This window comes from Debaryomyces hansenii, assembly GCF_000006445.2.
Source record: "Debaryomyces hansenii CBS767 chromosome E complete sequence".
NCBI lineage: Eukaryota > Fungi > Ascomycota > Pichiomycetes > Serinales > Debaryomycetaceae > Debaryomyces > Debaryomyces hansenii.
In genome coordinates, this window is record NC_006047.2 from 1513171 (window position 1) to 1527752 (window position 14582).

A 14582-nucleotide genomic window follows, 5' to 3' on the forward strand; every position below is an offset into this window, starting at 1 on the left:
GTCTGCATTTAAAATATCCTAATGCTCACATTTTTAGTATAAAGAAGCAAATTTTGAAAAATCGTCTGACTTCTCTTTATTAACGATACAACTATGTTCAGTGTAGAAAATTCACTTAATGACGGAACTAGTGGAGGTGACTTGGGCTATAATGGGTTTCCTGTGTCGCTAAACTATTTCACTGCATTACCAGATCCAACGATTTTACACAATCCAAATATTACGATTATATTCAAATCATTATTGAAGAAAGATTCAATCACGAAAGAGAAGTCGCTTAATGATTTCATACAGGTATTAGATGATTATGATAATGAATCAGTGGTAGTGGATGAGCTATTGATATTATCATGGATACAGTTATATGCTAAGTTAGCAATTGACAACTCAAGAAGTGTAAGAATTTTATCGCATCAAACTCAATCGAAATTATTAGGTATAGTTGGTGGAAAAGCATTTAGCAAGTATTTAGTGAGTTCAATTCCTATTTGGTTACAGGGTCTTTATGATAATGATAAACTTGTATCCAGTTCAACATATAAGACATTGTTGCACAGCTTTCAAGATAACAAAGAGAGAGTGGATTCCAAAATTTGGGTTACATTTTATGAACCTATAATCAACTATATTGTAACGGTTGTTAATTTAGAGAATCATAAAAGCTTGTCTGACCAAAGATATACTAAAGAAACGGATTTGTTTGCTAAATATGAACGAGTCCTTAATGGGAGTGTAATGATGTTGAACAAAGTTATAACTTTAATAAATGATGAAGAAATAAAAGTGAATAAAGGGGATAAAGAATTGGAACAAATTGAAGAATTACTTAATCTGGATATCTTGTGGGATTATTTAGGGACATCTATATCTACGGATACTTTGAATTTACCTTTATTTAAATCATTATTGATTCTCATCCGATACATATTCGGTATTGTTTCTAAAGACGGAATTAATGAGCCAAATGTCATTATAAAAAATTTAAATAATGCAAAAGCTCTCTATAAATTGGTTTCTAGGAAATTCATTAAGCACATCAAATTAAAACCTAGTAAAAAAGGGTCGAATAATGACATACTTTATTCGAATATCATATTGCAATTCTGGGATTCCATGATATCTCTCACGGGCTTTTCTCTTTTGTCGCCACAACAAAGAAAGACTTTAAAGATTAAAAAGAATTTTTGGGAATTGGGAGGGAATAAGAGTCGCTCTAGATTACTTGACTATCTCAAATTAGGCAGTTGTCTGCTGAATCCCATATACTATGTAGTGATTGGGCAATTTTTCCAAACTTTATCTAGCGTAAGTGGTATTGATAATAGCGAGGAATTCATTCACCTTAACAGCCTTGATGATGCTAGATTAATTATCAATGACATACTTTGTTCGCAGTTGAAAACCCTAACGAATTTTGAATATAAAGAAAGATGTTTTAGTTGCATTTTGAGAGTATATGAAATTTTCAAACAAAATATATCTGAAACAGATTCAAACGAAGTTCTTAGTATTTTGCGCATAGTGCTATATCAAGTTTTGGACATTGGGAGCTATAGGGGAGCTCGGAATGAAACGGTGAATAAGTTTCAAGGTCTTTTCACTTTTTTTGGAGATTTTTTGAATAAGAATTTTTCAGTCGATTCAATTGAGTTATTGTTACGTGATATTAATTCGCAAGTTCTGGTTTTAGTAACCTCTGAAGATCATCAAGAACTTCTATTAGATAATTTTGAATTTAAATCTCCCACCGTGGATATAATAACTAACTATTTTAATATTCTTATCTATTTGGCCAAATTTAACGACTCTGCAAATAATTTGATGGATGTGTTAATTGGGGACATATGCAAAAGTGTCGAAGAAGAAACAATAATGTCTGAACCAAATATTGCTTTTCATATAATTGTGTTGTTTATAAAGAGCTGCCGTGATAAACCTGACAGAATTGGTTCGAATGTAAAAAGCTTGATTACAAATATTCCCTCCTTTATAGAACCACAGTTTGTCGAAACTCCACTTAAAGTGTTGTCAGCATTCCTTGATTCTGGTTGTAATACCAAAGATGGAATTGATTTAAAAGAACTTATAAGTGATTACTTTATTAAAACATCTGTATCAGATGAATCTAAAATCCCACTATTATTAACGGCTGTCTGTAAATCCAAAGACTTTGATCAATTTAATGTAAAAGCAGACTTTGCTGATATTTATCAGTACTTGCTTGAATTGTCGAGAAAAGACAATATTTCAGAAGGGGAGGCTGCAATTGTATTTGGTTATTCTAATGATCAAGTAATCTTCAAAAACTTGATAAATACAAGCAACACTAATGACGAGCAAGGACTAAAGTTCATTGACTATTTTCTAAAGTATTCTACGGCTGACAATTTGAACCAGGAGAATGAAAAACTTGATTTCTATGGTAATCTTTTTCTTATTTGCTGGAAGAATATTGATAAGCCCATCTATCAGGACTTCCTTACCGTTTTTGCAAAGAAAGTTTCATCGACGCTATTCATTGAGACGGTTTATCAGTTCACATCACAATCATCGGTTGAAACTGATTTTTCTTCAGCTGCAAAATACTTGTTAAATCTTTCTGAGTCCCCTAAGAATGTATTCAAATTATTGCCGCTTAAAAATTACTTTAAAGTAGTTGCAGACGCTGTCGAATATATAAACATTGATTTGTTGGCAATCACAAACCCATTGGAACAAAACATATTTTTAGCCAAAGGAAATTCAAAGGACGATCTTCATCTCGACCTGTCTTTGATTACGATAGGTAAGTTTTTGGTAGAGTTTTCGGATTATTTAGATTCTAATGAATCTAATGAAATGGCTATTGATATATTAGTTACATCTGGAATAATTGCGGAATATATCCATGATTATTTCTTTTTGCAAAACGATGATAATCGTCTTATTGTTTTAGATGACCAAATACTGTCTATTAGAACTGATTTGCTTGCAATTTTCAAAAATAATATTAAAGGTATCAGCTTGTCCAGTTTAGTTCCTATTATTAACGACGATCAATCTAAAAATTATGATAATGATTTATGTCTCGCTACTTTCAATCGTTTGAATAAGGAAACAAGTAAAGGAAGTGGACTCACTAACTTTCTGATTTATTCTGCTAGGTTGATGAAAATTTATTTAGATAAACTTGTCGAATTAGAAACCTTTCAATCTTTTGAAGCGGATATTATCATTAACTTTAATCGATTATTGTCGTCTCCGTTGAAGTTATCGGTTGTTCTTTTAAGCTTTTCAAAGTTCTTTTTCAAGTCAAATAAGTTTGATAGGATCAGAAACTATCTTGCTGCTGAAATTTTAGGAGTAAAATCAGATACTCAAATTTTAGATGACGGATTAAAATGGTTGACCTTGGTAATTAACTTTTTCAATGCTGACCTTAATGAGCTAGAAAGATGCGAAGTTATTCCTTCCCATCGATTAGCATTGATCCTTAATCAACTTTCAAAATGGTTGGAGTCAGATATTTCTTATAATGAGTCATTTATAACGGTTAGATGTCAGATAGCTCGGTTTTTGAACGGTTTACTACATGGAAATAACGAGAATTTACCAGATAGATTTTGGGGTCTTGCAATCCATTTATGTTTGGATAACCTTGGGATTGCTCAAACTGAACCAAAACACTTGGAATTGCAATACTTTACGTTGAAGTTATTTATTTCCTTGAACAAAGCTCAAAAATATCATAATGATGACTGGAATGAAAACAAGGACTCATTACATGAAGAGATATTAGATTTGATAGCAAATCATAGCAACCATTTGCTGGATTTGAATTTTAATAATCAACCGGTTCATTTGTGCCATGAACTATTGAAGAGAATTTGTAAGGATTATAAATTCTCAAATGGGCTTCTAAATGATAAATTGACTGATTTGTATGCTTTACTTTCGAATTCTAGATTTATTGGATTGCAAAGAATGGGTGCATCGTTATTACATGAAGTAATTTTAACAAATCAACAGGATTTCGTAGTTGAATATCAATTACAGAAGAGTAATTTGGGTGGCTCTGATAACTTAGAAGATGGAACGGATCAATTCAAAGCTGAAATTCCTAAGGGATTAATAGAGTCAATTCAACTGATTGACGATGTGTTTTCAGATTCTTTTGAATTTGATACATCCTATAGGGTTTCGAGAGCTTTATGGAGTTGGTATTTAATATTTGATCATTTCAAAGATATCACATATTCTATTAGGTCTGAATATGTCAGTCAGCTTAAGACCGGTGGATATATCGATAAGCTTTTAAGCTTGATCTTCGAAGTGGTAGATGTTGCCAATACTAATGGAATTTTGAAGAAGTTGCATACGAGTGAAGACTCCAACTCTAAAATCAAACCAAATGATAATTTAATACAATCATATGACTTAAGCCTGGGAATAGTTGGCGAAGCTTTTAAATTTGAAATGAAGTTTTTGCTCTTACATTTGTATTATTTGTCCTTTCAATATTTAGGGTCATATGTACAAGCTTGGTTTAATGGTATTCGTGATCGTCAATTAAAACAAAAGATAGAAAAGTTTTCTATAAAATATGTTTCGCCATTAATTGTTCATAAAATTCTCGAGGATGTGTCCAAATCTAAGGATAAACTAACTAATAAGGATGAAAATATGTCCATTAAAGTCAGTACTGCTGCGAATGAAATAAAGTCTGTGTATTTGATTGATGAACAAACAATGGAAATGGTTATTAAAATTCCAGACTCCTATCCATTATCCAATGTCTCAGTTGAAGGGCCATTGCGGATAGGAGTTAAAGAAAACCAATGGAAGGCTTGGCTATTAGCGTCACAAAGAATAATTTCACTTACAAATGGTTCTATTATTGAATCTATTGAATTGTTCAATAGAAATGTTAATTTACATTTTTCAGGTTTTGAAGATTGTGCAATTTGTTATTCTATTTTACATCAAGATCATTCCTTACCTTCCAAAACTTGCCCTACATGTCTGAATAAATTTCATGCCGCGTGCCTTTATAAGTGGTTCAAGAGCTCGGGTGCGAGTACTTGCCCCTTATGTCGTTCAGCTTTTAACTTCAGAACACCAAAATCGGTTGGTTTAAATGCATGAAAATTCAACCCTATATAGATGAAGAGCCTATATATGATGTAATATACAAATTTGTTAATTTCTACCTAACCTTGGTTGTCGACCTCGGTAGGTTGTAGAGTTTAAATCGTCCTGTCTTTGAGTTGCGTTCAAATTCCAAGGAGCTCCAGTCATTGAGATATTATGTTTTGTTGTTTTAATTCCTGTATTCCCATTCAAGAAATCTCCCAGGCTATCTTCATCCATTTCATCTTCATCTCTTTTATAAATAGGTAACTCTTTATTAGTTTCAAAGTCTCTCCAAGGATACAAAGAACTACCAAACCAGAAATGCTGAACTACAGGAAATTTCCCTAATACCTCTACCTCGAACATTTTCAATAACCCAGAAAGAACTTTCGACCAAAGTGAAACAGACGAATGAATATCGAATATGATTGGAGAATGTTCATTGAATGGTCCCAGCTTTATTTTATGAATAAACGAAATTGCATTTACATATAAGTTTGTTTCTTTGTATCTGTCAAGAACCGGCCTCGTAAGGATCTGTTGTACTGGAGGTATGATCTTGTCTTGGTCCCCATTGAATTGTGCTGCACCAAAAATATAAATTAGATGATAATGATCATCCAATCCCCACACACCATGTGAACCTGCTGGTTCTAAACTATAGACAAGAATTAACCTACGAGTTAAATCGTAATATTTCGCAAAAATGGTCAAAATATCCGATCCTGTCAATTCCTCTAAACTCAATAGCTTAAAATCAATCAAACCCCCAATAAACGCTAAAAACGATAATTCATGGCCTGTACCATAATCCAATCTAATTGCTGACCCAAAAGAGTTTTCAATGTAATACTTCAATTCCTTAATAAACCCATCGAATTCCAGATTGAATGAGGAATTATGTATCTTAATATTATCTTTTAATAAATCATTCATTTTAGTGTTCATTTTCTCATGCCAATCCCTACATGCTAGATTTCCAAACCTTCTTGGGCCTTTGAGAGGAGGAGTTTCATCAATGTATCTGTTTAATACTTCAAGAATCCTTAAAAGTCCTTCATAATTCGATTCATTAGCTTCTCCCCTAATTGTTTGATTTGATGAATGGCTAATATTGCATTTATCACCCTCTTCCTCTCCCTGCGGCGGTGGTAAATCTAAAGGCCTACTATGTGTTGTATTCGATGGAGGTATATTATTTATTTTTCGAGTTACTATCGATTTATCCAAAATCCCTGGAGGAAGATCACAACCTTTAACCTTTTCTATGACAACAGATAAGGTATGACGTATTTTGTAGTACGCAATGGAACGCTTAAAATTAGGTATATCAGAAGCATCATATATCCTCTTAGATGGAGTCAGCCAGTGTATATTGTGTGTATTCAGCATTACTACGTATGAAAATTGAATATCTTAGACATTCGGCAAAGAAATGAACTGTTGCTTCTAAATTGTTATAGAAACAGCATTGCATATTTCATAGTATGCAGGATATTGTGATTGTATAACCACTTATATGGATATTGATATTATGAATTGCAAGCTTACCTGGAGTATATAAAGCTGAAGTTTAATATTTTAGAGTATATATTTTGAAGATATAATTGGCTTTTTGTATATTCTGACGAATATAATATTTAGAAAATTTATTGATATCTTGAATGGTTACTTTAACTCTTGTTCTGGAAAGTGCTAAGGTTTATTTCCATAAGAGAGCTGGAATCTATGTCGCTATCAGTATCACTTATCTGTATTATATCCAAAGCTGTGTATACAGAATTAGCCCTAGTTTCTGACATTCCTCTATTATTTGTTGTTTCGAGCATGGTTTTTGGAGAAGAGCTTCCTTGATCTTGTACTGGAACCAATGATGCACCATCATGAGGCTCAAAAATAGAATGCTGCTTCATTGGAGAAGAATCGGTTGATAGGTGCATTTTTTCTTTAATACGAAGTCTCTTTGAAGGGCTACTCTGAAGACTTGAAATATCTTGGGCAAGCGAAGGTGCCTTTCGTTTCGGAGAACCCGTCATGTCTTCATTTGATGAAGGTTCTTCATAATGTAAACTTGAATTAAGTAGCTTCTCCAAGTTCAATTTACCGTACTGAATGCTCGTTTTATTGTTCTGAATCTCTTTCTTACCTTCATACCGGTCTTTAACGAATAATGAATCTAGTTTATTAATCTGAGAATCAGTTTCAATAAAAGGATTATCCTCCTTAATGTGCTTGTAACTGGGAAAAAACGATGTTACAAGTGACTGTCCTGGTAACAGAGTATGCTTTTTAGGGGATGTACTTTTCGCTCTTGTCGATCCCATTGTTTTCAGAGGAGAACCTTGAGTCTTAATATTCGTATTATTATTTTCCTTACTGAATTCGTTTGTTCCATGCTGATGACTAGCCAATCCCAAAGTATCTAGAGTTGTTCTTTGTATGGTCTTATATTTTCTTGGTGATCGTTTAATTTTCTCCTTTTCATGTGCTGTGACCGATATTTCATAATCTTGAACCATTTCTGAATTAATTAACTCGACTAGGTTTCTTGGAAGCCATAAACTTTCTAATTTGTCTTTAGGAGGCAGCAATTTTTCATTTTTATTTTTATTTTCATTTTCTGAAAACATTTTTGGTAAATCATTCAGGTTAAATAAGACGTCTTTTATTCTTTCAGGTTCAAACTTAAGCATAAGAAATTCAATATGATTAAAGGATTTCTTGTTAGTAATCTTAATCATTTCACGAAGAATAGGCACTTCACTGAGCCACGATATAAGCTTCGTAATGATGCTTTTAATATTATATCTATACCCATCAGGAATCATGTATTTCGATCGTCGTCCACAAAAGTTCTGTGAATTCTTGCTTGTACAATTTATTATCCTAGCATTTCCTAATTTATCAGTCAGCATAGATAGTACCAGAGACCCAATATTTTTATCTTCTAACATATCATTAAACCTTGAAACACTTTCAATCCAGGTTTTTGGTTCACTGGCATGCATAAAACAACTTTCCGGAACAGTCAAATCATTATTTATCGCGTTTAACTCACTAAAGCTTAAAGTATGCGGCACAAATTTAAATAATCGGGGACTCACTATGGGAAATAGGTAAAGTAGTGTGAAATATTCATCTATAAAGAGAGATGATGGAAACTTAATATCCATATCAAATATGTCTCTTGACCTTGAATTTATGCATTGATTTAAAAGATTTGTAAATCCTTCTAATTCCATTCTTCTTATACGTGCACCTTTTATCAGAGCAAATGGATCAAAAGCATTCAAACAAGCTCGATCAATAAAACAGTCTACCAATAATTTGGCGAAATCTGGCAATGGCTCATAAAACTTGATTTCCCCTTTCTTTTTAATCTTCCTTGGAGATAAATGATAAAACGTAGCAAATTTCGTTCCGCATAAAGCTATCTTGGTTGCCCTTGTTATGCCAATATTATTCATTCCGTTGGAGTAATCACCTCCTCGTAAAGTCGCAACTAAAATTAACCTTTGGTAGTCTAAACCAGTTTCCTTTGCAACCTTGGTCATATCTACTGGTGTAACATAATAATCTTTTACAGCATTTGAAGTGCTTGAGACGGAAAGGTCCTGCTCAGATCTACTGAAATTCCTCAAGACTTTTGTTGCACCGAAGACAAAAACATCAGTATCCTTGGTCAAAACAAAATCAACAACACCGAATTTTTGTAGCATCGCACATTCTGCCTCTGCTTCACCTGGTGATTGAATAAAATCAATTTTATTCACTCTAAAAATTTCAATCAATCTATTTATTAATGGAGTACAGAGTGAGTCTTCAATGTAGTTTTCATTTTTAAATGAAATTTTTTTAAACCCGTTCAATTGATCATCGTAAGATATACAATGATACACGTCTTCGTTATGCCTTAATTTTTGTGGTTTATATCTCCCGTCAAAAACCACGACATATGAAACACTAAGCAGGGTCAAATACATCAATTTTGACATTATATTTCTAACTTGAATATCATTTTCAACTTCAGCGCCTTGTAAATTACTATGATTTGATTGGAATATAAACATGTACGCATCGATAGCTATCCTAGGGGTTCTTCCGTATTTATTTATAAATTCAGATACAAATATAGGAAATGGTATCCTGGGATCAAATCCTGGAGCTAGAATTGACCATAAATCAGTGATCCCCATGTATCATGTCTTAAATATTCTCGAGTGATATTTAAATCAATTGTTAATAAATGATCTTCTATATATCAAAATATATCAGAATTCCTAATCAGTAGATTTCAATGTTCTTCAATTGATGTGCGAAAATTAGAAATTACAAGAAACTAAACTATTGAATAATTGAGTTCTTGTTTTGATTAGGAACTACGACATAAAAGGATTCTCATATAATGAGCGAATCTTCTTCACAGAAATTTCATGCTGGTCAGCTTCTATGTGGGGGATTCCAAGGAACGAATGTTACGGCTCAAGCATATCACTTGATTGTTCAACATCATGTCTCAGCGATGATACTCTCGAAGAAAAATGCTGTGTCTGTAAAGCAAATGACAAAATTAATAAGAGACTTGCAGTACATTGCGTACACTCAGGCTAATTATAAATATCCACTTTTATTTGCAATTGATGAAGAGGGTGGTATGATGAACTCATTGTTTGATCCGAACTTCCTAAACCAATTCCCCGGTGCAATGGCTATGGCAGCAACAGGTGACGCTGATTTAGTTTACAAAATCCTGAAGGCGATAGCTATTGAATTAAAACATATTGGATTCCTGATAATTTTGGGACCTGTGTTGGATGTAGTGACAAAACTATCTCATCAATTAGTTGGGGTAAGAAGTTTCGGTACCACCGTTGAGGATGTCACTAAATATGGTAAGGCTTGTGCTAGGGGCTTGAAAGATGGAGGTTTGATCACTGTTGGCAAGCATTTTCCAGGAATCGGAAATGCGAGTGTTGATTCTTTATTAGAATTACCTATGATGGCAGACTCATTGGACCAAATTAAACATTTTAACAGTGTTCCCTTTGCTGAATTAATTAAAGAGAAGTTACTAGATGGTATCAGTGCTGCAGGTTGTGGGGTTCCCACTATAAGTCCCGATGAAACACATGCTTGTTTGTCGCCAATTGTAATAAACCAATTATTGAGACAAGACTTGGGATTTGACGGTATGGTAATAAGTGAATGTTTGGAAATGGATGCGCTATACCATTCAATTGGACTTGGTCAAGGTGTTATCTTAGCTCTCTATGCTGGATGTGATTTAGTGATGGTCTGTCATGATAAAACTTTACAAGATGAAGCGGTCGAATCGATAGATAAAGCGTTAGCCAATGGTAACCTTGATGATGAAATTATATCATCATGCTTGAGAAGAATTGAGAAACTCCAAAAAAAATTACCTAGCTGGAATGAGTTGTTTCCAAGGGGAGAAGACTCTGCTAAAGAAGATGAATTGCCATTGTTTAAGGACAAATATCATGAAATGTGGAAACAGCATCAATCTTTATCCCAAATGGCATATAGAAAATCAATTACCTTGGTTAGAGACTATACGGGCACTTTACCAATTACAAAAATCTTTGAAAGCTTACCACAGTCTTCAATTGCAGAAGATAATACGAATAATATTTTGCTTTTAACTCCTTTGTTAAACCCTATATATCCTAGAAGTCATGGTGAGAATGGTGAGCCACAATTGTATACGGGGGAAGAAGTATTTCAAAAATTCGGTGATTTTCTATCTAGTCATTCCAAAAATTTAAAGTCTAAAAATCCTTATAGCGTGCTACACACAACATATACAGCGAATGGTCTTACTGCATTGCATGAATCCTTGATTGAAAATTCAAAAGCTGTTATTGTGTTAACATCAGAAGCGTCTCGAAATATGTATCAAATTGGGATTGTTAAATATATTTCTATATTATGTGGTGCGAATCCTTCGTCTTTCAACAATACCGCCTCGTCTCATTCTCAGTTGGCAAAACCATTGATAATTGTTGCTACTCTGTCACCGTATGACTTCTTTTATAACAAAAGTATCGGAAGTGCATATTTATGTTGTTATGATTATACAAATAATGTTTTGAAAGAATTGGCTGGTGTATTAATGGGTGATATCCAAGCAGAAGGCTGTATTCCTGGAGAAAAGAAATTTGTTGGAAAACTGAGAAAAAGAAAGTCAATTGATTCACAAAATACTGGAGAAAAGCATAACCAACTAAAAGAACGAAGAAGTTCTCAACCTAAGCGTAGATGGTTAGTGGATGAATTTGATTTGAAACGTGACTGGGCTGGTTTGATTAATATATGGAAGAGTAATACTGATTCAAGTTCAAACGTTGACGACCTTACTGTCAATGTATCAAATAATCAATCTGGAGAAATAACGTACCAAGATGAATCCTTTTACAAAAAAATGTATCAGTTGCTATCTACTACCGCTAATACTCAGAAACATTTTGTAATTAGAAATTCATCCTTAAATATTCTATACGGTTTTGTTTTAACATGGGTTGATGATAGCCAAGGAGTTCCTTTGGATGGCGATCTAACTAAGCTGGATAATATTCAAAAAAAGACTGGCTCAATCATGTATTTATTGGTGGATAAATCAAAACGATTACAGAGTATCGGAAAGAATTTGCATGCTAGAGCGATAAGATATTTAACGAAAGAACAAAAATGCACCAGCCTCACATTAGGTTGCTCGTTTCCGTTATTAGTCTTGCCAAAAAATTCTAATTTATTAACAAATAATAAGGTAGTCTCATTTATGAATAACGTTGGGTGGGACGTGTCTAACGATTATTCTAAGAAACATATTATGGTGTTGTACGATTTGAACAATTGGCTGGTTCCCAAGAAAATTTTTAGAGAGTTGACAATAGTGGGTGTAAGATTTGATGTTTGTACTGATCCACAAAAATTGATGAATTTAATACATAGCAGTATCCTGCAACATGATAAACTGGTGAAAAATTCTATAAGGCTGGGAACACGCATGAGGGAAGACAAAGATAACACGAAGGAAGTATATATAGAGGCAATTAAATATTTGACTAACAGCCCGTCATATGGAGTGAAAATAATTATTGCTTTAGAGCCAACCAACCAAAATATTATTGGAAGTATAATATTGTTTACCAATAAGTCACAAATGTCTAAATTTTATCCGTTCTTAGAAGAATGCTTGAAAGATTCGAAGACACTAGAAAACCTGAACCTGCAAGATCCATTAATTGGAGGTATAATGGCTCCAGTTATAGATCCGTCTTACTCGAATTTGACAGAAATTATTAATTTTGGGCTTATATGTAGTGCAATAACGTTCGCAAAAACTGGATTTAATGATAATGATCAAAATCAAATGAATAAATGTGTTATGATGGGTATAAACGATGATAATTTGGGAAATATCAGTGGGATCAAAGAAATAGGCTTTGAGGAGTGGAAATATTTCTATGATTTTTACGACGCTAAAAATGATGTTGAAAAATCATTCCTAGGAGAATAATTTTATTAATATATATAATTTTGTATAATTATAATTTTGCAAGTTCCGTAGAATTTCGCATTAATAGAAAACAACCATTTCAAATTAATCGCAAATATTTGGTATGGCTTACAAATAGGCTACTGAAATATTAATTCTGTCCATACCACGGCTTCTACCAAAGGCAAATAGATAATCGAAAGATAGTCAGTTTACTTTCCCACAAGTAGCCTCGGCTTAATCGTTATCAATGCAATCTTAAGCTTTCTTGACGCATGCGTCAATTTGGAATTTGTTGCGAATTTCCAGAGGTTATAAGTGCAAATAGAATGAGTTAATCCGATCCAATTGAAAGTATCTGGTATTAAAACCCATCAGTATAAATACATATCAATATAAATACATATCAATATAAATACATATCAATATAAATACCAAAAATTATATTACGCTGTATGCTGCATTAGAGTAATGATAATATTTCTCGGGAAATGCATCGCAGCAGCCTTGTGAAATACCTCCAATAAGTAAGAAAATGCAAAAAAAAAGTACCACAAAAGCCTAATGTTATACTAATATACACTGGAATCGAAAACTTACGTGTTACATTTGTGAGTCAATCTTTCTTCCGCATAAATCGTTACTGTAAAAAACAGGCTGTGAAATCAACCATTGACTTCTTATAAAAATGAACCATTATAAGATGACAAAGCCTAAAACTCTCACTAGTCATTAATTCCAAATGGTACCATATGCTTAGGAAATAGAGAAGCTTAGAAAATAGTTTCTCTATTTTCTACTTTACTATAAGTCAGCAGGAAACTTAGAACCTTCTGGTGAAAAGGCTCTGTCAAATAATAGCTTTCACCTTTTTCTTATCTGCTTGATCCATGACTAAAATAGTCAGCACCCACACCTTCCTCCGTATCAGCATGCAATTAGAATTTTTAAAAATCTGTTTACAATGGCTCTTCTCAAACCCGACTCCATGACCCAACAATACATATGCTGTTTATCCGTCATCGAAACCTTGGTAGCAGAATCTGAATAATAAAGCAAAAAAGCACATGTTAGATATACCACACAATTAGTGAACATTCATAACTAATTAATAAATCGAAAACCATATACAATGTCCAATTAAATTCATTGATTATCAAATAATTATTTTGCAACTAGAATAACAAAAAAGAAAAAATTGCATCTATACTGTAGTTCCACTGAATCAAATAAAGTGGTACTATCAATTTTTCTCTATGAAATTTCGGTCAGTCTATGAGTTTCTCTGGGTTTTCAAGTTACTCGTAGATTATAAATGGGTACAATGAACTCTGTATCGATTAATCATGCGTGCATATTGGGAATTTCTGCTCATACCACTATAATTGGCAGCAAAAGATCATAGCAAATATACTCTTCAAATTATTCCGATGACTTCCCGTTTGATTTTGACCCAGAGAGTCATTCTCATCGACGTTGAAACCTTCTGGAAGAGCATCGTTAATAGAAATTGATTCAGCTCGATGTAATTCTTGCTCAAGACTCAGTCTCCGTTCTTGTTGAGACTCATACGTAGGTATGAATTCTAGGGTTGACATTTCCTTTATGTACTGGATTTTTTGAATAGCTCTTTTGAATAGGCATAGCCAAAATATCAATTTATCTATAGCTAGATTTGGCATGTTCAAGATTTTCGTGACATAATAACCCAATGTCTTTTTTTGGCTTATGCAGGTAACGTTGCTATAACAATAATTATAAAAGGTAGGCCCTTGTTTTCCTAAAATTATTCAGCTTTTGCTTTTCAACAAATATGTCTATTACAAAAGTTTATGCTCGTACAGTTTATGATTCCCGTGGAAATCCAACGGTAGAAGTTGATATCTCCACTAACGAAGGTTCTTTCAGGGCAATTGTTCCATCAGGAGCATCTACAGGCATTGGAGTTAAG

At 33.3% G+C, this 14582-nt stretch overlaps 4 protein-coding genes across 4 annotated transcripts; 2 read left to right on the top strand and 2 right to left on the bottom strand. All coding sequences in view use genetic code 12, as the record gives it.

The window, feature by feature from the left end:
- Positions 1-93: 93 nt before the first annotated feature.
- Positions 94-5124, top strand: DEHA2E18480g (DEHA2E18480p; the record flags this gene model as incomplete). Its single annotated transcript, XM_460105.1, has 1 exon — positions 94-5124. The coding sequence occupies one exon, from the start codon at positions 94-96 to the stop codon at positions 5122-5124; it is 5031 nt and encodes a 1676-aa protein (XP_460105.2).
- Positions 5125-5178: 54 nt separating this feature from the next.
- On the bottom strand, positions 5179-6504 carry DEHA2E18502g (DEHA2E18502p; the record flags this gene model as incomplete). Its single annotated transcript, XM_460106.1, has 1 exon — positions 5179-6504. One exon carries the CDS (start codon positions 6502-6504, stop codon positions 5179-5181), a length of 1326 nt encoding a protein of 441 aa, XP_460106.2.
- A 281-nt stretch (positions 6505-6785) lies between these two features.
- Positions 6786-9308, bottom strand: DEHA2E18524g (DEHA2E18524p; the record flags this gene model as incomplete). The annotated part of the gene is made up of 1 exon (XM_460107.1): positions 6786-9308. The coding sequence occupies one exon, from the start codon at positions 9306-9308 to the stop codon at positions 6786-6788; it is 2523 nt and encodes an 840-aa protein (XP_460107.2).
- A 209-nt stretch (positions 9309-9517) lies between these two features.
- On the top strand, positions 9518-12652 carry DEHA2E18546g (DEHA2E18546p; the record flags this gene model as incomplete). The annotated part of the gene is made up of 1 exon (XM_460108.1): positions 9518-12652. One exon carries the CDS (start codon positions 9518-9520, stop codon positions 12650-12652), a length of 3135 nt encoding a protein of 1044 aa, XP_460108.2.
- Positions 12653-14582: the final 1930 nt, after the last annotated feature.